Below are 26204 nucleotides of genomic sequence, written 5' to 3'. Positions count from 1 at the left end.
TGGGCCATTGCAGTGTCAGTGGGAGCCCTAGCTCCCCTATCCTTCCACTGTGCTCTCCTTGGCAGGTGGCCTTGGTCCTCGCAATTGAGTCCCTCACTATGAGGTGCTGGCTGCCCCACCTCTCCTTCCTATCATGTTCCAGTCAGGAAGGCAGAGAGGACCAAGGTTCTGAGCTGGCTGTGCTCAGCCTGCTAAGAATCTGCCCAGAACAGCTTCTCGCTTCCCACTGGCCAGAGCTGGGTGACAGGTCCACGCTCCCTGCAGGAGAATGTGGGAAACTGGACATTGCAAACCAGGCACACTGCTGCCTCCTATAAAACTGGAACTCTGCCATACAGAGGGGGGACTGGTTCTTCGGGTAGGTGGCCAGCAGACCACCGTAACGGGGCTTTGCTCTGAGACTGGAGGGTAGGCCTTCCTTGAGCCCACGAGTCCTCGAGGTGTCTCAGTACGACTCATAGAATGATGACTGTCCTCTGGACTGTGTCACCCCACTTCTTGTGCCTCAGTGGCAGTCCTTCCCTTGTACTCTGTGCCTCAATTTCCAGTTTATTGAGATGAGATATTCTCCTTCATCTTTAGGGGTCATATTCTGTGTTACCTTACTATTATGAATACTTGTTAAATCAAATCACTTGCTGGACTTTAAACTCTACCTAAATAGAAATGTCACCATATGCAGCAATTCTCAGGGCATTAACTATCAGAATAAATGTAATAACCCCAAAGCCACATTAGTAACTTTGGGCTGCTTGCTCCTGCCTTGACTGTGACTGACAACCTGAGCCACCTTGTCTCTGTTCTAGGGGACATTGGTCAGGGTTGGAAGGTGTTACCTATGGACTTGCACCAGAGGACACTTTCTCCCTGATTAAGGGACGTTTAAGAGGGAATCCCTTCTGCCATGTGTCTTTCAGGCACGACCAGGTGGTCTCCTTCCTGAACTGACAGCAGCCATTCTGAGCGCATCAACCCTTCCTTGCAGAAACGTCTGTCCCTAGACAGAGACGCCAGGATGGAGGTCCTGAAGGAGAAAGTGGAGGAGGAGGAGGCCGCAGAGCGGGAGGAGGCAGAGGAGCGTGCTAAGATGGAGAAAACGATGAGGCCCGCGGAGGTGCGGGAGGAAGCCAGCCTGACGCAGGAGATGCTCAGAGACCTGGGGAAGGATCTGTCGGAGATTGAGGTCCCCATCCCAGAAGAGCCCCCGTGAGTGCTGGGATGGGGCTTCCCGCTCAGCAGCCCTGACTCTGGCGGAAGGCTAGGCACAAGAAGAGCCTGGCAGAATGGTGGCACCTGGGCTGGAAGTGGGGACCAGAACACAGGGGGGAGACAGTTAAGAGTGAGGGCTCTAGACCAGGGACTGTGTGGTTCAGAGTCGCCCTTCTGCCCCTCCCCTGGCTGTGTGACCAGGCTGTGACTTTGTCCGTATACCTGTTGAAAAATGCAGGTGCTAATAGTGAAACCTGCCCCGCAAACAGTTGTGAGCAGTACGTGAGGATGGGGTACAGCCAAAGGCAGCTCAGGAGGATGGAGGTTCCCTGGGTGTTCCACGACCGCACTTGAACTGACGCCATCCCTGCTGTGGCACAGGATTTTAACTAAGGACATCATTGACATCTCCTCCCTGCCACCTTCCTACAAAACCAACTCGCTCAAAGAGGAGCACCTGCTGCAGGTGGCGGACAACTTCTCCCGTCAGTACAGCCACCTGTGCCCGGACCGCGTGCCTCTCTTCTTGTACCCACTGAATGAGTGCGACGTGCCGGTAAGGCGGGGTCCTGGGGGCGGGGCCGCGCGCCGCGGCGAGAGGGGGGAGGCGGTCCTCCAAGGCCTCCTGGCCAATCACAGGCTTCCTGTGTAGCAGGCTCCGCGGACTCTGGAGGAGCTGATGGCGGAAAGGTCTGGGGTTAGACCAAGGGAAACAAGGCATCGCGATTTGAATGGGAGCAGATTTCTAAATGCGGGCAGCTAGCACAAATGTTAGAAAGCACCGTGTGGGCTCCATAAAGCAAGCCTGCGGGGCTCTGTCAGCCTAGGGGCTGCTGGTTTTCAACCTTTAGGATTAATTCCAATGCTACTCCATCTATAGATGGGGAAACTGAGGCCCAGAGAGACTCAGGGAGGAGCCAGAAAGGTGACTGGAAAGAAGGAAACCAGTCTCAGGTCCCAGGGCCCGTCCTGATTCACTTTGTCTTGTGTCTCTGTCCTTCCCTGGGTGGGACCCTCGTCTGGGACTGGAGACCGTGCTGGCAGTGAGGTGCTGGCACCCAGAAGCCCTGTAGGCTCACACTTGAGAGGAGATCTGGTCTCCTCCTTCCGCTTTGACTTTCAGGGTCACCTCAGGTGCTCTCTTGGCCTCTCTGAACCTCAGGCTCCCGCTTTGTGCCTGGGGCTTGGGGGATTGCCTTAGATTCTCCCAGCCCAGACCAGATTAAGCTTGTCCTTCCTGTCCTGGTTGCCGTGATGTGATGGGTGTCTCTGGCCCTGCCCCTCCAGTGATGACTGCCATGCTCCAGACCTGGGCATTGCTTTTCCAGCAAGGGGCTGCTCTGCCCCAGCCCTGAGAGCCCGGCTTCCTGCATGTGCTCTGGCCCCCAGCGTCTCCTTGTGGATTCCAGGCACAGGGTTGCACAGGTCCCATCTGTGCCTGGCTCTCATCTCTCCCTTGCAGAAGTTTGTGAGCACCACCGTCCGGCCCACGCTGATGCCCTACCCTGACCTCTACAACTGGGACAGCTGTGCCCAGTTTGTCTCTGACTTCCTCACCATGGTGCCTCTGCCTGACCCCCTCAAGCCGGTAAGGACTACTTGTGGACTGCGTCTGTAGACTCAGTAGGTCTGAGATGGGAAGCCAGGCAGAGTCTGAGGGAAAGAGCCCAGTCAGACTCAGGCCACAGCTCTTTAGAGATTCCTAGGGGGAAACAGGCCCAGAGAGAGATAGCTACTTGCCTAAGGGCACACAGGAAGCCTGCTCTCCTGGCTCTGCTTCTTTCTGCCTCAGTCTCCCTTTCATGACTTCAGGAGATGCAGCAAGGTGTGGGGAGCAGTGCATCTTTGGGCTTTTGGGGGGGTATGGGATTTGAACTCAGGGCCTCACACTAGCTAGGCAGGCATTCTACCACTTGAGCCATGACCCCAGCTGGTTTTGCTGTTTTTCGCTTTAGTTATTTTTCAGATAGGGTCTTGCTTTTTGCCCACAATCCTCCTACTTATGCCTCCTATGTAGCTGGGATTACAGATGTGAACTGCCACAACCATCTTGTTTGTTGAGACGGGGGTCTCAATAACTTTTTGTCTGTGGTGATCCTATCTTCACTTCCTGAATAGCTGAGATTATAGGCATGAGCCTCCTCTCCAACCCCCATCCTTGGGCTTCTCATTGAGAACAACAGAGGGAGGCAGGAAGAAAGGGTAGCTTGGAGGACTGGTAAAGGGAAGTGAAAAAGGATGGGGGATGGGGAGGAGAAGATTGAAGGAAAACAATAAAATTACAGATCACAGGGCATTAGACCAGAAGCTTTTACAGTCCAGAAGTCCTATCCCAAGTCCACGAGCCTTTTAAAATAACAGGCACGTGTGGATTGCATGAGGTCTGGCCAAGGATTGAAAGCCCTGCTGGGGCGCAGCCTACTTCTTGTCCTCCCCATTCCCCTCCCCCAAGTGGGCTGCAAGTGGTAGGAGGGCAGTGAGGGCTGGAGGGCTTGCCCTGCTGACAGCCTGCCCGCTGGGGCAGCCCTCGCACCTGTACTCCTCCACCACGGTGCTCAGGTACCAGAAGGGGAACTGCTTCGACTTCAGCACGCTGCTGTGTTCCATGCTCATTGGCTCGGGCTATGACGCCTACTGCGTCAACGGCTATGGCTCACTGAAGCTGTGCCACATGGACCTGACGCGGGAGGTGTGCCCACTCACCATGAAGGCCAAGGAGGTACTGCCTGGCGCGTGCTGCCCCTGGCAGTGCAAGGGGTGTGGTTCTGGGTGCTGTCAGCCGTCCTTAAAGGCAAGGGACCCTGCTCTGGCCACGTGGCCACAGCCCCATCACCAAGCAGCCCCTTGGTGACCCCAGAGTCCCTATATTTCACAACACAGTGATTTCTCTTCCTGAGCACCATATACAACTCAGTGCTCTGCATTGGCTGCCTTGCCCACTTGTCATAACTTGGTTTAAGTCACTGTCCTCCCACTGAATGCCACATAGCCTCTACCTAAGTCAAACTCTTCCACACATATCCTATACATTGGATATAAGTCCATCCAGCCATTTGCATGTGAGGAAATAAGGGACAAGTGAGCAAGCACAAGATTCTCTGTTCTCCCCCACCCAAGTGAAAAAGACCCAATTTAATAGCACAGAAAAAACAGTCAACATCCCCCCACTGGGCAGTGGTCAAGTCTAGCACGTGTTGATTGACAGCTTTGTAATGACCAGTACTGCTGCAAACACAGGAAACTCTTAATGCTCTCTGGGAAGAGCACTGTGGGAAAAGCAGCTCTTTATGTGTGGGAAATTGTCCACACTTCAGATAGAAAGACAGAATTCCAGGGCTCTGGAGTCAGAGCCAAGTCTTCAAAGGTGTCTGTGGCTCAGGATGGCGATTTAGGGGCCCAAGGCACCCGGCACCTGGAAATAACCCCACAGCTGTCCCTCGCAATTGCTCCCCATCCCAACCCTGCCCTTCTAGCTCAGATCCTGTTAGTCCCATGCTGGACAGTTGGCACCTCCTGTGGCATTTTCTTGTCCTCACTTCTCAGCACGGGTCCTAGTGGTCTTATCCTGCTTGCAGAGAAGCTGAGATCCAGAGAGGAGAGAGGATGCACCAAGGTCCCAAAGCTGCAGGCTGAAGGAGCAGTGTGACCCCCAGATTCCAGAGCCAGCTGGGTGGGGCTCAGCCCTGTGTCTGTGAAGAGGGCAGGCAGGGCGGCTGACCCTTCCTCTCTTCTTGGGTGACAGTTGGTCAAGAAGGAGGAAAAGGCACCACTTAAGAAATATGCCATCAAACCACCCAGGGACCTGACCAGCAGGTTTGAGCGTGAACAGGAAAGCAAGAGGCAGGCGGATCTGAAAGCCCAGGAGGAGAAGCGACTCCGGGAGGAGGAGGAGCGCATTTTGGTGGGTTCTTGCTGGCTGCGCTTCCACTCCCACACACAGTGGAGAGACTGTGGGGCCAACAGGATGGTCACAGTCTCCCCCACCCCAGGGTGAGATAAGGAGGCTATAGTGTTCCTTTCTTTGGATTTAGCAACACACATGGCCAGTGAACTCCCAATCCCTAGCACCCACCACAGTCCATCTGTGACGACAGGTCTTGTATTGATTGAAACATGGACTCAGAGGTGGGGCGATGGGCCCACAGCTCCCTGGCTGTACCCAAGCCCCAGGAAGGAGGAGGTCCTCCTGGGGTCCCTCTGCCCCCTAGCTGGCTGATGATCACCCCACCTTCTCCCTGCAGGAGGCAGAGAAGGGGAAACCTGACCCCCTGCATGGCTTGCGGGTGCACTCCTGGGTCCTGGTGCTATCTGGGAAGCGTGAAGTGCCCGAGAGCTTCTTCATTGACCCGTTCACAGGCCTCAGTTACAGCACTCAGAACGACCACTTCCTAGGCATTGAGAGCCTCTGGAACCACAAGAACTACTGGATCAACATGCAGGACTGCTGGAACTGCTGCAAGGTGCAGGAGGAGGGTCTAGGGAGGGGGACAAGGGATGGTGGCTCTGGAGTTGGGGGCAGCCTTGAGCATCCCCCGTAGCTCCAACCCCATAGCCCACATCCTTGTGGAAGGCAAATGTCTCCATCCTTTTAAAATGGGGACTGATGGTTGTGAGGATGAATTTGTTACAACTCTGCATTGAAATATAGCACGCGTGCAGAAACCTGTACACATCCTAAGCAGACTGCTCAAAGAGTTTCCAAAAAAGAGCATGCCCCAGTTCCCTGCACCCAGAGTGAGACAATGACCATTGCTTGTCCCCAGAAATGCCCCTTCAGGCGTCTAGCTCCTAGCTTCCTGCAAATATGGCCATGCTTTTTAACTTACGTGACTGGCACTGACACACGCGCATACACAGAGAGGCGCACAACCTTAAGTGTACATCTTACTGCATTGTCACTGACTCCTTTCCCCTCCCGACATAGCCAGGACCAGTGCCTCAGAAGCCCCCTCCCACCCGATCCTGGCCACTCGCCCCTCTCCACTTGCCAGAGTTAACCCCTATCTGGACTTCTAAGGACACCAGTTAGTTTTGCTGGGTTTGGACCTTGTATGTAAGCAATCATACCATTTGTATTCTTTATGTCTGCGTTTCTCCATTGTGAAGTTTGTGGAATTCATCCGTATTTTGAGCGTAGCTATGGTTTGTTCATTGTGTGTTAATTTTCCTCGCTTGTGTGTACCAGAACTTGCTTTTCCACTCTTCATTACGCATTTAGATAGGTCCCAGTGTGGGGCTATTTTGGCAGGTGCTACTCTGAGCGCTTTTCTGCATGTAGTTCAGTAAACACAGATACTCATTTCTGTTGGGTGCATATGTAGGAGAGGCACGTGTTCCATTTTAGCAGATTCTGTCCATTTTCCAAAATAATTGCCTCAATTTATACTCCCACCATCGGTGTAGGAGAGTTCTGGAAGGTACCTCCTCTCCCGGATATTGTCTTTTTCATCTTAGCTATGGTTTTGCATTGTGGTTTCATTTTAATATACATTTTAACTATTCTAGTAGATAGCGTAATGGTTTTGCATTATGGTTCATTTTTTAATTGGCCAGGCATGGTGGCGCATGCCTGTAATCCCAGTACTCAGGAAGCGCATGCAGGAGGATTATTGCTAGTTCCAGGACAGCCTGGGCTACATAAATAAATTAATACAATCAACTTTTGCATACTGACATCATATCCAATGAGCTTTTAACCTACTTTTTAATTCTAAAACTTACTGTGTAAAGACTTTGGGATTTTCTACAAACAGAGCCACAGCCAAATAACAGTTTTGTTTCTTCCTTTCTCATCTTTTTGGGGTGTGTTTTTATAGAATCAATGTGTCTTTTTTAGATGTTTGCTAGAATTCACAAGTGAAGCCGTCCAAGTCTGGAATTGTCTCTGTGGAGGGTTTTAAACTACAAACTCAGTTTCATCAATACATATAAAGTATTTAGGTCATTTGTTCTTGAGTGAACTTTGGTGGTTTCTGTGTTTTAAGAAATGTGTCTCTTTCACTTACATTTTCAAGTGCATTGCCATGAAAATGGTCATAATAGGTCTGATCTTCTACCTTTTAGAATCTGTAATGATGATACCTCTCATTCTCTATTTATTTAAATTATAAAATGGACTTGCTGTGCAGTTTCCAAATTGCACACAATGCATCTCAGTTGTACGCACTCTCTGCAGTCCTCTTATCCCTCCTCTGCCCCCCCCCCCCGCTTTTTTAGTGGTACTGGAGTTTGAACTCTGTGCCTCATGCTTGCTAGGCAGGTGCTCTCACACCAGAGTCATTCCACCAGCCTTTTTTTGGTGTGTGTTGGGTATTTTCCAGATAGTGTCTCATAAACTATGCCTGGGCTGGCTTAGAACCGAGGTCTCCTGATCTCTGACTCCTGAGTAGCTAGGATTACAGGAGTGTACCCGACTGCCCCCCTTTTTATTTACAGTTTGGACTTAGGGCCTCATGCTTGCTTAGCAGGCATTCTTGCACTTGATGCACCCCTGCCCTTTTGCTTTATTTCTTCAGATAGGGTCTAGCACTTTTGCCTGAGCCAGCCTCAGACTGTGATCTTCCTACCTCCACCTCCCATTTAGCTGAGATTACAGGCATGAACCACCATTCCTGCTGGGATTTCTTCATAGGGAAACTGGATGATGGGATGAGCGTGTCAGCCCCCCATGGGACCTCAGTTTCCCTGTTTAGATGAGGAGTGTGGGTCAGACTCTCAGAGGCCACTTAGAGCTGACATTCTGCCCAGGCCCCTGCTAGCCTCAGGGGGCAGCTGTTTCCTGTCACCACACAGCTGGTGCTGGCGTGGGGGCCATAGGGCGCACTCATCCAATCCTCTCGCCATAGGACTTGGTCTTTGACCTGGGAGACCCTGTGAGATGGGAGTTCATGCTGCAGGGGACAGACAAGCCTTACTTGTCCTTGACTGAGGAAGAAGATGAAGGACTGAACGATGATGATGATGTGGAAGAACTGGTGAGTCTTGGTAGTCTATGGGGCAGGGAATATGGGGGAAGGTTTTGCACCTTGTCTTGCTTCAGGCAAGCTGACAAATGTCCCCAAGAGTGTGTGTGTGGTGCAGGGTGGCCAGGGGAGACCCAGGTGGACTAATTATAGATTCTTCAAAGGCTGGACCGTTAGTGTTGGGGATTTAGCTCAATGGAAGAGCGCTTGCCTGGCAAATACAGGGCTCTGAGTTCGGTCCCCCACACCAGAAAAAAAAAAGGCCAGATCATGCCCTCTTTTTACAGATGGGCAAACTGAAGAGGCCCAGACCTGCCCAGGACCCCTCCATGGGCTCAGGCTAGGACTTGAATTCAGGACCTTTTCCCCTTTGCCCTGTTCAGGGGTCATCCTATTCCTTTAGAGAGCATGCCCTGTGGAGTGGGATCTTAAATCCCTCTCCGAAAGCCCTTGGGGAGCCCCGAGGACTGGTCATTCTTCAGGTCCATCCTGAGCAGCCACTGTGATTTCCCTGTCCCCCCACCTTACACACACACTGCAGGCTTTTCTTGTCTGTCCTGTCAGGTCTTCTAAAGGCCATTGGCCCAGGGTTCTCCCAAGTTATTGGCCTGGACTGTCTGATCTTCTAGCCAGGGGCCTTCCAGGCAGGTCTGCATGAGGTCCTATGGGGAGGTCAGGTGAGCGGTGGCCCCAGGCATTGGCTGTGTGACCTCAGACGGGAACTTCAGTTTCCTCACCCGTATGTAAAATATGAGAGGGGCCCCAGTTGTATTTGTCACAACAGAAAGAGGCACATTAGTCACTTAGGACACCATAACAAAATCCCACAGGTCAGGGGCTTAAACGACAGAAGTGTCCTGCCTCACGCATCTGGAAGCTGGAGGTCCAAGATCAAGGTGTCAGCAGGGTTGGTTTCTTCTGAGGCCTCTCTCCTGGGTTTGATGGTGGTCAGTGCCCTATGTCTTACCTGGTCTTTTCTGTATGAATCTGTGTCCCAGTTTCCTCTTCTTGTGAGGACACCCGTTGTTTTGGTATCATTTAAGCTACATTATCTCTTTAAAGACCTTGTCTCCAAACACAGCTATGTTCTGAGGTACTGGGTTTAGGAGTTCAGCATAGGAATTCTGGAGGGACACAGAGCAATTCCCATGGGAACACACAGCACTCATGTGACCGCACAAGTACCAGGCCCCTGTGGCAGGTGCTGAATCTGAGCTCACTCATTTAAATCTCCACCCCTCAGTGAGGTGGGGAACCCATTGTTAGGCTCACTCCTGACTGCTGTCCTCTTACAGAGGGGATAACCTATGTATACAGGCTGAAGTCACTCACTTAAGACACAGCTAGTAAGTGACACCGCTGGAGTCTGAACCTAAACAGTGGCGCCATGCCTCAGCGGAGACTCTGTTCTGCATCCTGAGCTGCCTGAGAACAGGGTGTACCGCAGTGCCGCATCTGCTCAGGAATCCTTCAGTTCTATGCCACCTCATTGCTGATCACAGGTGCCCCCTGCTGGCCCTGGGTGGCATCAGCTGCTGTCCAGGGTGCTCAGCCTGAAGGAACCATCCCTGGTCCGTGGTGCCGTTCCAGTCCAGGAGCCCTGTTCCATCCCTGGGTCAGGAACCCCTGTTCCTGCCAAGATTGACAGATGGTGTCCTTAACAGTCAGCACCCAACATGGTCCCCTAGGAAAAATCAGAGCCTCCAACCACAGCCCCCTCACTCAGAAATTTTGACCAAGGCATATTGCTGGCAGTTGACCTATTGTGTCCCCAAAAGAAGACACAAATGATGAGCAGGTGTCAGAGGTTAAGTAGTGTTTGTAATAGAAAGGTTACACACAGGAAAATCCTATCTGTGTTGCTGTGGCTGCCTAGTTGAGGGGCTGTTTGTGTAGACCAGGCCTCATTCACAGATGGGGAAAGGAAGGGCCAAGAGCAGAAATGATATCAGCCAGGCAGTGTCTTCATGTTTATCATATCATTTAGTCCTCCTAAGAGGCCCAAATGACAGCTAAGGAAACTGAGGCTCAGAGTGGATAAAGGATATGCCCAGGCCCCCTAGCTGGTAGTGAATAGAGATGGAGAGTCAGCTATGCCTGACTCCAGGAGCAATTTTCTGGTGAAGAGCCAAGGGCCATGGCTGCTGGAGTCTTGGCTATTAAGGGAGGGTGGGGCTGCTGTCCTAACCAGGCAGGTGGGTGGGGGGGTGACTCACTGGCAGAGCCAACTCCTCCTTCCTTTCCTCCTCTCCTTCCACCTCCTCTTCCCTATCCTGGGCTGTGCTCCAGACCTCTGGCTCTCCAGTGAAGCTGATGGATCCCCTCCCCCCTTGGCTTGGCTGTGAGGGGAGGCACAGAGGCTTTGCTGTGACCTCTACTATGAGGCCCTGGCCAGCACCACCCTCTCTCCCTACAGGGCAAGGAGGATGAGGACAAGAGCTTTGACATGCCGGCCTCATGGGTGATGGAGATCCACATCTCCCCAGAAGGTCTCTGCCCATAGGATCACAGGTCTACTGTCTTTTCCACAGCCAGCCCCGGGCCTCCTGGGAGGTCTGTGGCAACAGACTGGTCCTCTCCACCCTTTCTGATACCGCCACAGCTCTTTACCCAGGGCCTGACACCTCTGGCACACATGAGAGGCTCAGTGAACATCAAGACCACTAAGGACTGAGACATGGCCTGTTCCCCTCCCACAGAGCCACCTGTCTGGATGAGGCCATGGCAGTGTATATAGCACATGGTGCAGGGTATGTCAGGACCTGGGAGGGGCAGGCAGAGGAGGCAGAAGAGTCAGTAGCCAGCCATGTGCTCCCTGTCCATATCTTCTGGCTGTTGAGGTGCCTTTAGGGGAGAGTCTAGGCCTTCAAAGAGGACACAGGCCATTCCAGCAGGTGGCAGTACTAGGTATAAGTGTTGTGAGAATCCATGACAATAGCACACAACCAAACCTGTAAAGGGACTAGGTTGGGGCAGAACAGGGTTCCCAAGTAGGAGCCACTGGAGCTAAGTCTTGAAGGATTGGGAGGGAGTCCAGAAAGGCAGAATGGGGAGGGGAAGTTGTTCCTGACAGAGAAACCTGCCCAGGAAAAGGCCTGGCAGTGAGAGGGTAGTGTGGCTGTGTGCAGACTCCATTCTTGGGGTGGGTCTGTGCTTCTGCCTGTCCTGGCAGTGCCAGGGGTTGGAGCCAGTGCTGTTGACCATTCTGTGAGTGCCTGGAGCAGACTCAGGGCCTACAGGGGCTTAGCAGGCAGTGCAGCAGACAGCGGATGGATGAGTGGCCCAGTGGAGTTGGCCCTTCTCCCACAGTCTGGAAGGAAAGACCCCAGCCCACTCTGCATCCACAGCATTCGAGACCCGCTGCCCAAATGGGAAGAAGGTGATACAGTACAAGAGGGCCCAGCTGGAGAAGTGGGCCCCGTACCTCAACAACAACGGCCTCATGTGCCGCCTCACCACCTACCAGGACCTGGAGTGTAAGAGGGCAGCTCCAGCTGTGGGGCCAGGGAGAGCTATGGGACCTTGGGCAGCTCGCTCCTGTTCCCCCGTGCTGGGAATGGTAGGTGTGTGGGCATCACTGGCCTGGCTGCAGGAAGCATCCTTTACCGCTGCCCCCCCTCCCCACCCAGGTACCAAGATTCTGGAGATAAAGGAGTGGTACCAGAACCGGGAGGACATGCTGGAGCTGAAGCACATAAACAAGACCACAGGCCTGAATGTCGACTACTTCAAGCCAGGCCACTCCCAGGCTCTGCGCAGTGCGTGGACCCCATAGCTGGGTCAGCCAGGTGTTTGGAGGGGGGGCAGGAAGGCTTATGTCATAGAAAGGCCTCTATGCCAGGTGGCACATTCTGGAGGAATAGGTGTCGACAGGGTTCTTGGATGGCTATCAACAGACCCTGTCCTGCCTAAGCATGCCAGGTATGCGGGTGGCTGGGGAAGCTCAGAGAACCCAAGGGCTTAGGACCACCATTCTTCCAAGGAAGTTAAAGTGAGGGCCATGTGCTGTCCTGAGACAGCATTGCACAGGAATCCCACCAAAGGGTCATGCAGTGTAAACCACATTTAACGGGGCTAAGGATGCCAAGCATTAAAGCCAGCTAACACCCCCTCGAGGGCAATGTGGAAGGCAGTGTGCCCGCGGTATGCACACAGCCTGGAGCCCACGAGTTTGGGAAGAGAGGGAAGAACGTATTTAGGAGAGAATCAACAACCCTGACCAAGATGTTGGCCAGTATACCTCATTTGGTAGATGAAAATTTAAAAATACAACAAAGTCAATAAGGAGCCATGTTATACCAGATGTGAACAGGTGTGGGAAGCGGTAGACAGCTGTTTCTTGTCCCTGTTGGTAGGCCACCAAGTGGTTTGACTTCTCTAGAGGAAAATTGGGCAGAATATATTAATTATACTTGGGCTGGGGTATAGCTCATGTTAGAATATGGGCTTAGCTTGCATGAGATCCCTAGGTTCAATCCACAGCATAATAATAATAATAATAGCCTTAAAATATTTATACTTTTTTGATCCAGCAATTCCACTGCTGAGAATTTGTTCTTAGCAAATAGTGGGCAAGAACAAAAAATGTGGGCTGGCAGAGTGGCTCAAGTGATAGAGCACCTGCCTCGCAAGAATGAGGCCCTGATTCAAATGCAGTATTGCCAAAAATAAAAATAAAATAATAAATGTGCTAGACACTGGTGGCTCATGCCTGTAATCCTAGCTATTTGAGAAACTGATATTGGGAGGATCTCAGTTTAAAGCCAGCCCCAGCAAATAGTTCCTGAGACCCCATCTCCAAAATAACCAAGACAGAATGGATTGAAGGTGTAGCTCAAGTGGTAGAGTGCCTGTTTTGCAAGCATGAAGCCCTGAGTTCAAACCCCGGTCCAGAGAGAAAGAAAACAAAAAATGGAAAATACACAATGCAGATGTTCATCCTGGTGTTGTTTATAATAACAAAATTGGATACAGGCTAAATATGCAGCAATGAGGGACTGATTCCATAGCTAGCATTCATCTGCAATATCTACCTGCCTTCTCCCCAGTCTGTGGTCAGGTTCCCAGGCCTACAGTCACAGCTCCTGGTTCTCACCCAGCTGTCTTCCCCCCAGTGCACTCATACAAGTCCATGCAGCCTGAGATGGACCGCATCATGGAGTTCTACGAAATGGCCCGTGTGGATGGCCTCGTAAAGCGGGAGGAGACGCCCAAGACTATGACAGAATACTATCAAGGACGCTCGGACTTCCTCTCCTACCGCCACATCAACTTTGGAGACAGGGTCAAGAAGCCTGCTCCATACAATACAGAGTCAAACCCACGGCCCATGGTGGTAAGAGCTGGCTGGGTCTGAGAACAGGCTGCCTGTCTTCTCTGGCAGACAGAGGTCACCCTGGGAGGGGGAGAGCCCTGGCTCTATGGTAGCATCAAGGCCAGTAACGTTGCCAGGGCACCAACGATGAGCCAAGCGTTTTACCAAGTGCATGATCCCTGGGCTTGCTCATTCAGACTGTGCCCCTAACCACTGGACCAAAAAGGTGTTATTTCCTGTTGTTATGAACAAATACACACTGATGCCTAAGTATCTGGAAAAGCAAAAGGTGTGGTGCACACCTGTAAGCCCAGCTACTTGAGAGGTGGAGATAGGAGGATCACAGTTCAAGACAAGCCCAGGGAAAAGGTAGCAAGACCCTGTCTCAAAAGCAAAAAATAAAAAAAAAGGGCTGGGGGAGTAGCTCAAGTGGTAGAGTGCTTGCTGAGCATGTACCAGGCCCTGGATTCAATCCCCAGTACTAAAAACAAACAAACCCCCCCCCATGAAATAGAAAGACATCTCAAAATGACATCTCTCAAATATTACTGTGGATTAATTGCTTTGGTCTCAAAAGTCTTTTCCAGTTAATTGAGATCTGAGGGGAGGGTGGGGCTTAGAGTCCCTGTGTTACCCACTGGACATTAAGCCATGTTTTGATAATGACTGTATTTTCTCTCTGTCTGTGGCTGAGAGAGTTCTCAGGCTACTCAATTACAGCAGTGGTGTGATTTCTTCTGACTGCAGGACCGTAGGGAGGGCACCTAGACACATCAGGAGCAGGACATGGAAATGCCTTTCTGGCTCCATTTTCTGGATCACACTGTGCTGCTGAGAGCAACTCTGTGACTCTGTCTTTCTCCTGTTGTGACCTGTGAGTGGCACTGGGGTGGTGGGCTGAACTCAGGTCATCACAGAGGCTTGAAATGTGGAGGCACTTCCTAAAAATTGTGCTACAATTATTGTGCAAAGAAATTATGGGATGAAGAAGAATGTCAAAGCCTGTGGATTGGTGGATTGGCATGGACCCCCTTTTTGTACTTGGTGGCCGCTGGAGTACGTCCATCTGAGGAGACATTTGTGAAGAATGCTGCTGCACTGGATACTTCTGCAGGTGTCTGACGATCCCTCCACTACAGTAGTCCTGTGCTCTCCACTGCAACTGCAGGAGAGCCCCTGAGCCCCCATCAATGAGTGGGAACTCCAGTCCCCTCACTGAAGGGAAAAAAAGGTAATTGGTACCACAACAAGAACTATACAAGGGGTAACATATCCAGCATACCCCTCTCTGAGAAACACTGCTGGAGCTCCAGGAGAAAAGAACTCAACACCCCAACTACAGGAGCACAAGGAAATAAAACCCTAACCCAAAACAACTCCAGTTGCATAAATCTCAGTGCAGAATGAAATAGCAAGGCAACCACTCTCATCAAAAGCAATTCCACCACTAAGGATCCAAACACCTGTGCAGAGGAAGAACTATCAAATAATGAATTCCAAAAAAAAAATAGTAAAAATGATTAATGACCTCAAAGAAGAAACACAAAAGTTAGTATTTGACCTCAAAGAGAACATGAATAAACAATTAAATGAGTTCACAGAGAATACAAACAAATGAATGAAATTAAGAAGACATGAAAGAGGAAATCAGTAAGATAAGGAAATCTTGAAAAATAATCAATTTGAAATAACTCAATATCCCAAATAAAAAATCTCAATTGAAAACTTGGTGAACAGAGTGGAACAAGTTGAATATAGAGTATCAGGAACTGAAGACAAAGTAGAGGAATTAGACCAAACAATAAAAGATCATGAAAGAATGCTAAGAAAATACAAATGGAACATGCAAGATATCTGGGACACCATGAAAAGACCAAACCTATGAATCATGGGTGTAGAAGAAGGAAAGGAGATACAAATTAAAGACATTGAAAATCTATTCAATAGAATAATAGCAGAAAACTTCTCTAACCTCAAGAAAGAGAGAGTTACCCAGGTGCAGGAGGCTTAGAGAACACCAAACTGTCAGGACCAAAAAAGAAATACCCCTAGACACATCATAATCAAAACACTCAGCACACAGAACAAAGAATTCTGAAATCTGCAAAAGAGAAAAGACAAGTCATATATAAAAGCAAACCCATTAGAATAATAGCAGATTTCTCAACTCAAACTGTAAACACAAGAAGGTCATGGAAAGACATAATTCAGGCCCTGAAAGAAAGCACCTGTCAACCTATACTAATCTATCCAACAAAACTATCCTTTCTAATTGAAGGGGAAATTAAAACCTTCCACAAGAGGAAAAACTAAAGGAATTTGCGACCACCAAGCCAGCACTATAGAAGATACTTAAAGGACTTTTACATATAGAAAAAGAAACGAGAGTGAGACAGAAAGACTCAAGAAAGAATAAACCCTTTTGAGCAAGCAGACCAGTAAACAAAGAATATGTAAGACTAAACAACAGGGGACAAGAATAACTGGGAACAACAAGCACCTCTTAATATTAACACTGAATGTAAATGGCCTCAATGCCCCAATCAAAAGACATAGAATAGCAAACTGGGTTAAAAAACAAGACCCAACCATATGTTGCTTACAAGAGACTCATCTCACTGAAAAAAATAAACACTGGCTTAGAGTCAAAGGGTAGAAAAAACATTTTCCAAGCAAATGGACCCCCAAAACAGCAGGAGTAGCCATATTCATATCTGACGAAGTAAACTTCAGACTAAAATCAATCAGAAGAGACAATAAAGGTCACTTCATGTTAATGAAAGGAACAACTCATCAAGAGGAAATATCAATCTTTAACATATATGCTCCAAGCGCAGGGGCACTCTAACAAGCCGGTGGCTCATGGCTGTAATCCTAGCTACTCAGGAAGAAGAGATCAGGAGGATTGAGGTTTGAAACCAGCCCAGGCAAATAGTTCACAAGACCCTATCTTGAAAACACCCATCACAAAAATAGGGCTAGTGGAGTGGCTCAAGGTGAAGGACCTGAGTTCAAGCCCCAGTACTGCAAAAAAAAAGCAAAAAACTCTAATGGCATGGCCCTAGGAGCACAGACAGATGCTAACACAGTGATAGTGGGAGAATGGAATACCCCACTGTCACCAATAGATATGTCATCCAGACAAAATGTCAACAAAGAAACTTCAGAGCTACTCCACACATTAGACCAAACAGACATAGTTGAGATCTACAGAATAGTTCACCCAACAATTAGGCAATACACATTCTTTTCTGCAGTTCATGGAGCTTTCTTCAAAATAGATCATATTTTAGGACACAAAGCCAGTCTCAACAAATTCAAGAAAATCGAAATAATCCTCTGTATCATATCAGACCACAATGGAATAAAACCAGACCTCAACAATGAAAGAAACCCCAGAAAATATTCAAACACACGGAGACTGAACAATGCACTGCTGAAAAACCAGTAGGTAACTGAAGTAATAAAGGAAGAAATCAAAATGTTCCTAGAATCCAATGAAAATGAAAATACAACCTACCAGAATCTGTGGGGCCCAGCAAAGGTCGTGCTAAGGGGAATGTTTATAGCTCTAAGTGCCTACATCAAAAAACAGAGACCTCTCAAATAAACAATCTCATTATGTACCTTAAGCTCCTAGAAAAACAAGAACAAACTAAACCCAAACCCGCAGATGGAGAGAAATAATAAAGATCAGGGCCGAGATCAATGAGATCAAAACCAAACTAAACAAAGAATCAATGAAACAAAAAGTTCTTTGAAAAGATTAACAAGATCAACAAACTTAGCCAACATGACAAAATGGAGGTGGGAGAAGACCCAAATTAATAAGATCAGAGATGAAAAAGGGGACATAACCACAAATGACAACAAAATCCAGAGAATCATTAGAGAGTACTTTGAAAATTTATATTCAAGTAAACTGGAAAATCTAGATGAAATGGATAAATTCCTAGATACAGATAACCAACCAAAATTGGATCAAGAAGATATTGCCTTAATAGTCCTATTACAGGCAATGAGGTTGAAGCAGTAATGAAGAAGAAGAACAAGGAAGAGCCCAGGACCTGATGACTTCACAGCTGAATTTTACCAAACTTTTAAAGAAGAACTAACACCAGTACTTCTCAAACTTTCCCAGAAGTAGCAAGGGAAGGAACACTACCAGACTCTTCTATGAAGCCAGCATTACACTTATTCCAAAACCCAATATAGGCACAACCCGAAAAGAGAATTATAGACATCTTTAATGAATATAGATGCAAAGATTCTCAACAAAATACTGGCAAACAGAATTCAACAACACAACAAAAAGATCATCGCCACGACCAAGTCAGTTTCATTCCAGGGATGCAAGGATGGCTCAACATATGTAAATCCATAAACGTAACACAGCATATAAACAGAAGCAAGGACAAAACCACACAGTGCTCCCAATAGCCACAGAAAAAGCCTTTGATGAAATCCAACACCCTTTCATGATAAAAGCTCTGAAGAAACTAGGAATAGAAAGAATGTTCCTCGACACAGTAAAGGCTCTATATGACAAACCTACAGCCAACATCATACTAAATGGAGAACAACTGAAATCATTCCTGTTCAAGTCAGGAATGAAACAGGGCTGTCTGCTTTCTTTATTTCTATTCAATATAGTTTTTTGAATTCCTAACCAGAACAATAAGACAAGAGGAAGAAATAAAAGGGATTCAAATAGGGAAGGAAGAAGTCAAACTATCTCTATTTGCAGATGACATGATCCTATACCTAAGAGACCCCAAAAACTCTACCAAAAAATTACTAGAAATCACAAACTCTTTCAGCAAAATAGCAGGATACAAAATTAACATACAGAAATCAGTAGCTTTTCTATATAACAATGAACAGACTGAGGAAGAAATCAGGAAACAATCCCACTTACAATAGCTTCAAAAACAATAAAGTACCTCGGAATAAATTTAATGAAACAAACCAAAGACCTTTTAATGAAAACTATAAACCACTGAAGAGAGAAATCAAAGAAGACATCAAAAGATGGAAAGACCTTCCATGCTCGTGGATCAGTAGAATCAACATTGTGAAAATGGCTATCCTACCAAAAGCCATCTACATGTTCAGTGCAATCCCTATCAAAGTTCCAGTGACATTCTGCACAGAAGTAGAAAAATCACAAAATACATATGGAAATACAAAAGACCTCTAATAGTCAAAGCAATTCTGAGCAAAAAATCCAATGCTGGAGGCATCACAATACCCACTTCAAACTATACTACAGAGCCATAGCAATAAAAACAGCATGGTATTGACACAAAACAGACAGGAAGACCAATGGATCAGAATATTAAATCCAGACATAAACCCACTGGTCTGATCTTCAACAAAGGAGCCTAAAACACACGATGGAGAAAAGACAGCCTCTTCAACAAATGCTGCTGGGAAAACTGGATATCCACATGTAGACTGAATCTAGATCCCTGTCTTTCACCCTGTACCAAAATCAACTCAAAGTGTATCAAAGACCTTAATATAAGGCCTGAAACTTTGACACAACTCCAGGAGCAGTAGGAAATACATTGGAACAGATATAGGGAACGACTTCCTAAACAGAACTCAAAATGCTCAGCATCTAAAAGAAACAATGAACAAATGGGACTGCATCAAACTAAAGAGCTTCTGCACAGCAAAGGAAACAGTCACCAGACTCAAGAGACAGCCCACAGAATGGGAGAAAAATCTTTGCTGGATACTCATCCAATCAGGGACTAATATCCAGATTCTACAGGGAATTCAAAAAATTCAAAGAATCACCCCAGTGAAGAAATGGGCACATGAATTAAACAGGGAATTCTCGAAGAGGTACAAATGGCCAGTACATACATGAAGAAGTGTTCAACTTCCCTGGTTATAAAAGAGATGTAAATCAAAACAACACTTAGATTTCATCTCACCCCAGTTAGAATGGGCATAACCAAGGGTAGTAACAACAACAAATGCTGGTGAGGATGTGGCAAAACAGGAACCCTTATACACTGCTGGTGGGAATGCAAATTAGTACAACCACTACAGAAAGCAGTATGGAGATTCCTCAAAAAACTAGAGATTGAACTGCCATCTCTCCAGTGATACTGCTCCTGGGCATCTACCCAAAAGAACGTAAAACAGGATATAGTAGAGACACCTGTACACCGATGTTTATTGCAGCACTGTTCACAATAGCCAAGCTCTAGAAACAACCCTGATGCCCTACAACTGATGAATGCATCATGAAATTGTGGTACACATACACAATTGAGTATTACTCAGCCACAAGGAATAATGACATGGGGTTTGAAGGTAAATGGATGCAATTGGAGGATATCATGTAAGGGAAGTAGGCCAGGATCAGAAACACAAAAGACCATGCTTTCTCTCAAACATGGAAGACAGATCCAAAGATAAACATATACACAAAAACAAGCATGGTCATATACCAACTCAGATATAGAACATGTTTGTAGTAGTGTAACTACTCTATGGAACTTGGAAAGAGAGAGAGGAAAAGAGAATGATGGAGCATCAGTAATATCACATAACATAAGATGTGAAGGTAGAGGATATAAGGATGTGTACTGAAAGCTGTTGAAATATGGGAGTGGGAGGTAAAGGGGTAAGGGAGAGTATTTGAAAGGGTTGAACAGACCAAAGTAAAGCACACCCACAGTGGGCATGCATTGAGGCACCCCTTTGAACATCAACTTAAATATTACTAACGAAAATCAGGACTGTAAAGCAGGCACAAATGTGTGGAGCGGTACACTAATGGAAGAGGGGAGAGTGAAAAGGAGATTAAGGTGACAGGAAATGGTTGATGGACTCCATATACCTATATGAGTTTATTTATTTATTTAGGTGGCACAGGGGTTTGAACTCAGGGCCTCCCACTTTGTAGGCAGACAATCTACCACTTGAGCCACTCTGCTAGTTCCATATACCTAGATGAAACAGAACTAAAAAATCGCTTGCAATAGCTTTAAGTGGCGTGGATAGGGGGCTGAGGCAGAGAGACAATAGGGGCAATGTAAATAATGTATGTTATAAGTCTAATTGGAATTGTCATTATGAATCCACCACCACCACCTGCCCATAATGAATATATCCTAATAAAAAATTTATAATAAAAAAAAACTGTGTTTTTTCCCTGCAAGTCATTACAAATTATTTGACAACTGAGCTTCTGGCTGCACACCACAGAAGCTCTTTGTGGCAGGAGCTGTCTTGTGATGGGTGGGCTGCCTGCAGAGCTGGTGCCTCCCCATCTCTGGGGTCAGGCAAGCAAAGTCCTATGGAAGGAGCCCAGCACCACATGGGGCTGGAGTGGCTCAGTCCTGAGAGTCCTGACCCCTTTGGGGGTCACAGAATCCATTGTCTGGCTAGAAGGTCCCCTCCCCTCCAAGGTTCCAGAGCCCAGTGTCCTGTGTGTCCTTTGCCTGGGAAGGGAGCATGCACAGAAATCCCCCCCTCTCATCCTCGGCTTGCTTACGCCTCACAGAAAATCACGGAGCAGTTCAACCGCAATCGCGCGAAGCCCGCGGACGAGGACGTGGCCGAGCGCGTGTTTCTGATCCCTGAGGAGCGCATCCAGCTGCGCTACCACTGCCGGGACGACCACATCACGGCAAACAAACGCGAGTTCCTGCGGCGCACGGAGGTGGACAGCAAGGGTAACAAGATCATCATGACGCCGGACATGTGCATCAGCTTCGAGGTGGGTGGGGGCGGGGAGGGAACTGCGCCCTGGGTCCTCTTCCCGCACCCTGGGTCACCCATGGTGGACAGTCTAGAAACCCAGCCCCGAAATCCATTGCTGCCCCTCGGGAAAACCCAATCTCCCATTTGGCGACCCTGGGGATCCTGCCTTTTGCAGCTCCTCTGAAAACTCCACTTTTCCATCAACATGAGAACACAGCAGGCTGATGTTACTCTTCATGGTCCCTGCCCCCCATCCCTAGTCAGCATAGACCCCAGACCTCAGGTTACCCATGCTGAGGGGAGAAGAGTCTTACTTCTTCCGAGGGACTCAGCTTCGGAATTAAATTCACCTCCTGGTGCATCCTGTATCCCCTTCTGTGTCTTCAGTTCCTCTTCTATTATTATTATTATAATTATTTTTGGTGGTACTGGGGTTTGAACTTAGGACCTCATGCTTGCTAGGCAGGCACTCTATCACTTGAACCACTCTGCTAGTGATTTTGTGTTGAATATTTTTTGAGATGGGGGGGGTCTCTCAAACTATTTCCTCCTGATCTCCGCCTACTAAGCAGCTAGGATTACAGGTGTGAGCCACCAGTGTCTGGCCTGTGACTATATTTTTATATGTAAAGCAACAGGTACAGCAGGGCACCGGTGGCTCACACCTGTAATCCTAGCTACTCAGTAGGCAGAGATCAGGAGGACTGCGGTTTGAAGACAGCCTGGGCAAATAGTTCATGAGATCCTATCTCAAAAAAATCCATCACAAAAAGGGCTGGTGGAATGGGTCAAGGTGTAGGCCCTGAGTTCAAACCCCAGTACCGCAAACAAAAAAGAAAAGAAAAAGCAACTGAGGTACGAGAGGTTAAACAGCTTGCTTGAGGTCACACAGCTAAAAAGATGCAGGAGTAGACGTGGGCCAAGTTGCCCCAGGACCCTGCCTGTTGCAACCCCTCTCACTGGCATGGTTCTGGTCCCAGGTGGAGCCCATGGAGCACACCAAGAAGCTTCTATACCAGTATGAGGCCATGATGCACCTGAAGAATGAGGAGAAGCTGTCCCGACATCAGGCTTGGGAGTCGGAGCTGGAGGCAAGCTCCCACGGAGAGCCAGTAGGGGGCAGGGGGCAGGGGGCAGGGGCCAGGGCTAGGGACGTCTTGGTCATGCCATCCATCGCTTGACAATTCAGGTGCTGGAGATCCTGAAGCTTCGGGAGGAGGAGGAGGAGGCGCACACACTGGCCATCTCCATTTATGACACCAAGCGCAATGAGAAGAGCAAGGAGTATCGGGAGGCCATGGTGAGCCTTGCCACCTTGCCCAGGGCTACATTTCCCTGGACCCTCTCCAGGGTGGGGAGAACTGCAGAGATTCAGCAGGAAACTCTTAACTGATGATGACATCACTTATCCTTGCTGTTGAGCTGACCATTTCTAAGGTTTATCCCAAAGAGCACTCAAGATCTAGGCCAGGTCCCCTACCAAGGGCTGTGGCCAAGCCAAGACCTATGTATGGTGCATGGGGAAAGAATGGAAACTGAATGTCCACTGTCACCAGGACTCCCATTGAGGCTGTGGCCTGAGTTGGGAGACCCAGCAAATTGACTCCAGTCACAAGCTGAGCTCTTGGTCCCTGAAACACAGGGCCTTACACATTCGGGGCCCAGGGTCCAGGTTGTTTTTTGAGGCCAGCTTCTGAATCTCATTTGCCACTCAAGTGCAGATTTCTAAAAGTACTTCCGCTTTGGGGTTGGTGAGGCAAGACAGGGCATCAAATGACTGTTCTCCGATCCCTAGGGGATGGCATCAGTCCTTATATCACCAGCTTTCCTGGTGCTGGTCCACCCATGAGGACATAAGGCCCCAAGGTGAGAGAATAATGATGGTAGGTTAGCATCCTTAATAACTACTGCCCTTCACTGACTCAGCATCTCCTGTGGACTGTCAGGTGCCAGGTTGTGTGCTTGACAGACCTGATCCTGTCTGAATTCTCAGAGAGAGCCATGAATTACATACTACCCACAGACATAGACACAAGAGACCATCCTGTCTCACAGGTGCCTATACTGGGACCTGGGTTGAGGACCTGGTGTGGTGCTGTCCCACTGTTGATGCAGAGCTGGCGGGGAGGACTCCCAAGGGCCCTGCTGCCCTGCTGATCTAGCCGACTCCCCACAGGAGCGGGTGATGCATGAGGAGCACCTGCGGCAGGTGGAGGCCCAGCTGGACTACCTGGCTCCATTCCTGGCTCAGCTCCCCCCGGGTGAGAAGCTGACTCGCTGGCAGGCAATGCGCATCAAGGACGAGTGTCTCAGTGACTTCAAGCAGCGGCTCATTGACAAGGCCAACCTTATCCAGGCCCGCTTTGAGAGGGTGTGTACAGGGCCTAGGCAGGGGAGGAGCCTTCCCCTCTAGAAAATGGGACTGGGGCTATCTGCCCAGCACCTCACTGATCTGTGAGGGACTAGTGGGCAGACTAATATGTCAGGCTCCCAGATGCCTAGCTATTCTTCTTCCCTTTTGATTTTTGGATGGCTAGACTGATGGATGGATGGATGGATGGGTGGATGGATGGATGGATAGGTGGATGGATAGATAGATGGATGAGTGCATAAATGGGTGGGTGGATGGATGGATAGAATGGATGAATGGATGGAACTGATGGATGGATAGATAGGTGGATGGATGGGTAGATGGATAGATGGGTGGATAGATAGAAAGGATGGATGGATGGATGGAAGGAATGGATGGATCGATAGGTGGGTGGATGGCTAGGTGAATGGGTAGATGGTGGATAGATAGGTGGGCAGATGGAAAGATAGGAAGAGGAACTGGTAGACAGATGGATGGGACATTATAATGACTCCTACTCCTTGCCCATTTCTGTGGGTTAGGCACACACCACATAGCTTCTGTGTAGTACCTCCCTTAGTTCTCACACAAAGCTCTACATGGAGCAGGGGGGACAGGTGGGGATGAGGTACAACAGCCTTTATTTGGAGGCTCTGAAAATGTCAGTAACTCGTCCAGAGTCAGAGTCTTGTGGCTGGTTTTTTTTTTTTTGCAGTGCTAGGAATGGAACCCAGGGCCTCATGCATGCTAGTCAATTGCTCTATCACTGAGCCACATCCCCAGCCCCAGCTGATTGCTTTGACCCTACTTGACCCCATGGATATGACATCCCTCTAAACATGACCCAAGAATCTCCCTCCAAGACATTTTGTGATCCCTGCCTCTCTCTGGCCCTCTGCTTGTGTGGATGCGGCTGTCTCTGGTGACCAGTGGGACAGCAGCTTGCAGCCTGGGGAAGGACAGCCCTCATCATCCTTCTGCCTGTCTCCCTGGCCTACAGGAAACTCAGGAGCTGCAGAAGAAGCAGCAATGGTACCAGGAGAACCAGGTGACCTTGTCGCCTGAGGACGAAGACTTGTACCTGAGCTACTGTTCTCAGGCCATGTTCCGTATCCGTATTCTGGAACAGAGGCTCAACCGGTGAGCGGGGGTGGGAGCCACGAGTCCCTGGGAGCTGACCTGCCTGCTGCTTTGAAACCAGTCACCCCTCTCCTTCTGCTTCCCTCTGCTGCAGGCACAAGGAGCTTGCTCCGCTGAAGTACCTGGCACTGGAGGAAAAGCTCTGCAAGGACCCATGCCTGGTGGAGCTGGTGAAAGTCTTTGTTTGATATCCCTCATGGGGCTACCAAGAAAGCTGCCAGAGAATGGAAACCTCCCCCTCAGGCCGGCCTCCCCACACACCACTAATGGCTACTGCTACTCAGCTACTTGCTGACCTAGCTGCCATACCACCTCCCCCCCACCCGCTTCTCAAAGTTTCCCCCTAAATAAACACACTTTTAATTTGCTATCTGTACCTGAGGGCTTCACAAGCTATGACCCCACTCTTTCTCCTGCCCTTCTTTATCTATAGTCCGGGGCCCCTCCTTTCCTCCTCACTGTGACCACTTTCCTCACTTGCTTCTTATCCTTCCTCCTGCTGGATGTCATCTTCACCTCTGCAGCATCCCACAGCCACCTGCAAACAACTGAATAGATCTCCTCAATGTATTGCTGGTGGCCCAGCTCACAAAGTGAGAATGGCAAGGCCAAGGTGCATGCCCCAGAATATGGGGCTTTGACATTAGAGGGCAAGAGACGGGATTCCATTTCCTCTTTTGCCATGTACCCCTTTGTGAAACAGGGATGACCATGTTGCATTAAATAAGATTTAAGAAGAGCCAGGTGGGGTGGTGCACACCTGTGTTCCCAGCTGCTTTGGAAGCAGAGGTAGGAGGACCTTAGTTGGAGGCCAGCTCAGGCGAAGTCAGCATGAGACCCTATCTGAAAAACAAAACTAAAACCAAAAGGATTGGGGATGTGGCTCAAATGGTAGAACTCTTGCCTAGCAAGTGTGAGCTCTGAGTTCAATCCCCAGCATGAGAGAGAGAGAAGAATGGACACATAAATTGTGGTCTTAAGATACTTTTGGATGTCTTGATTGAACTCTATCTAGTGAGTAAAGGCCAGAGATGCTGCTGAAAATCCTACAGTGCACAGGATGGCCCCACAACAAAGAATCTAGGCCAACACGTCAGTAATGTGGAGGTTGCTAGAGCAAGGGAAATGCATGAACACACTATATGGGATGACGTCGTGGTTGAATTTCTAAAGTATTATGTTGTCAAAGGATAATAAAATTCACACCATACCATCCCATTTATGTAAAGAGCAACCCAGGCAAGATTAATTAATGACTTAAGATGGCGCTCGTTCCTGGGTGTGAGGGGTAGTGAATGGTAGGAGGCACCAGGAGAGCCTGCTATGTTCCACTTCTTCAGTGGATGAAGCTTATGGAATGTTCAGTGGATGTTCAGCTTATGAAAATGCACCAACCTTGTACGTTAACAGTATGTGTCCTTTGGGGTGTGTGTACTTTATTCCAGTAACAAGTGTTTTTAAATGCTTGTCATGAATCTAATCCTATCTCTAGACCTAATTTTCA

At 48.7% G+C, this 26204-nt stretch overlaps 1 protein-coding gene across 2 annotated transcripts; it reads left to right on the top strand.

The window, feature by feature from the left end:
• Nucleotides 1-1015: 1015 nt before the first annotated feature.
• Nucleotides 1016-25068, top strand: Drc7 (dynein regulatory complex subunit 7). Of its 2 annotated transcripts, XM_020164568.2 has the most exons (17): nucleotides 1016-1206; nucleotides 1591-1765; nucleotides 2672-2797; nucleotides 3734-3928; nucleotides 4952-5110; nucleotides 5451-5669; nucleotides 8055-8183; nucleotides 10588-10660; nucleotides 11519-11647; nucleotides 11801-11929; nucleotides 13286-13506; nucleotides 21011-21226; nucleotides 22191-22301; nucleotides 22400-22510; nucleotides 23387-23581; nucleotides 24561-24700; nucleotides 24795-25068. In XM_020164568.2, exons 1-17 carry the CDS (start codon nucleotides 1016-1018, stop codon nucleotides 24886-24888), a joined length of 2613 nt encoding a protein of 870 aa, XP_020020157.2. In that variant the 3' UTR covers nucleotides 24889-25068. The 2 variants fall into 2 exon arrangements, with proteins under 2 accessions (XP_020020157.2, XP_073911471.1); XM_074055370.1 differs by lacking the exon at nucleotides 3734-3928.
• The last annotated feature ends 1136 nt before the right edge of the window (nucleotides 25069-26204 follow it).

Source organism: Castor canadensis, chromosome 15, assembly GCF_047511655.1.
Source record: "Castor canadensis chromosome 15, mCasCan1.hap1v2, whole genome shotgun sequence".
Taxonomy (NCBI): Eukaryota; Metazoa; Chordata; class Mammalia; order Rodentia; family Castoridae; genus Castor; species Castor canadensis.
The sequence above is the reverse complement of the archived record's forward strand: the minus strand, read 5'-3'. Positions and strand labels throughout refer to the sequence as shown.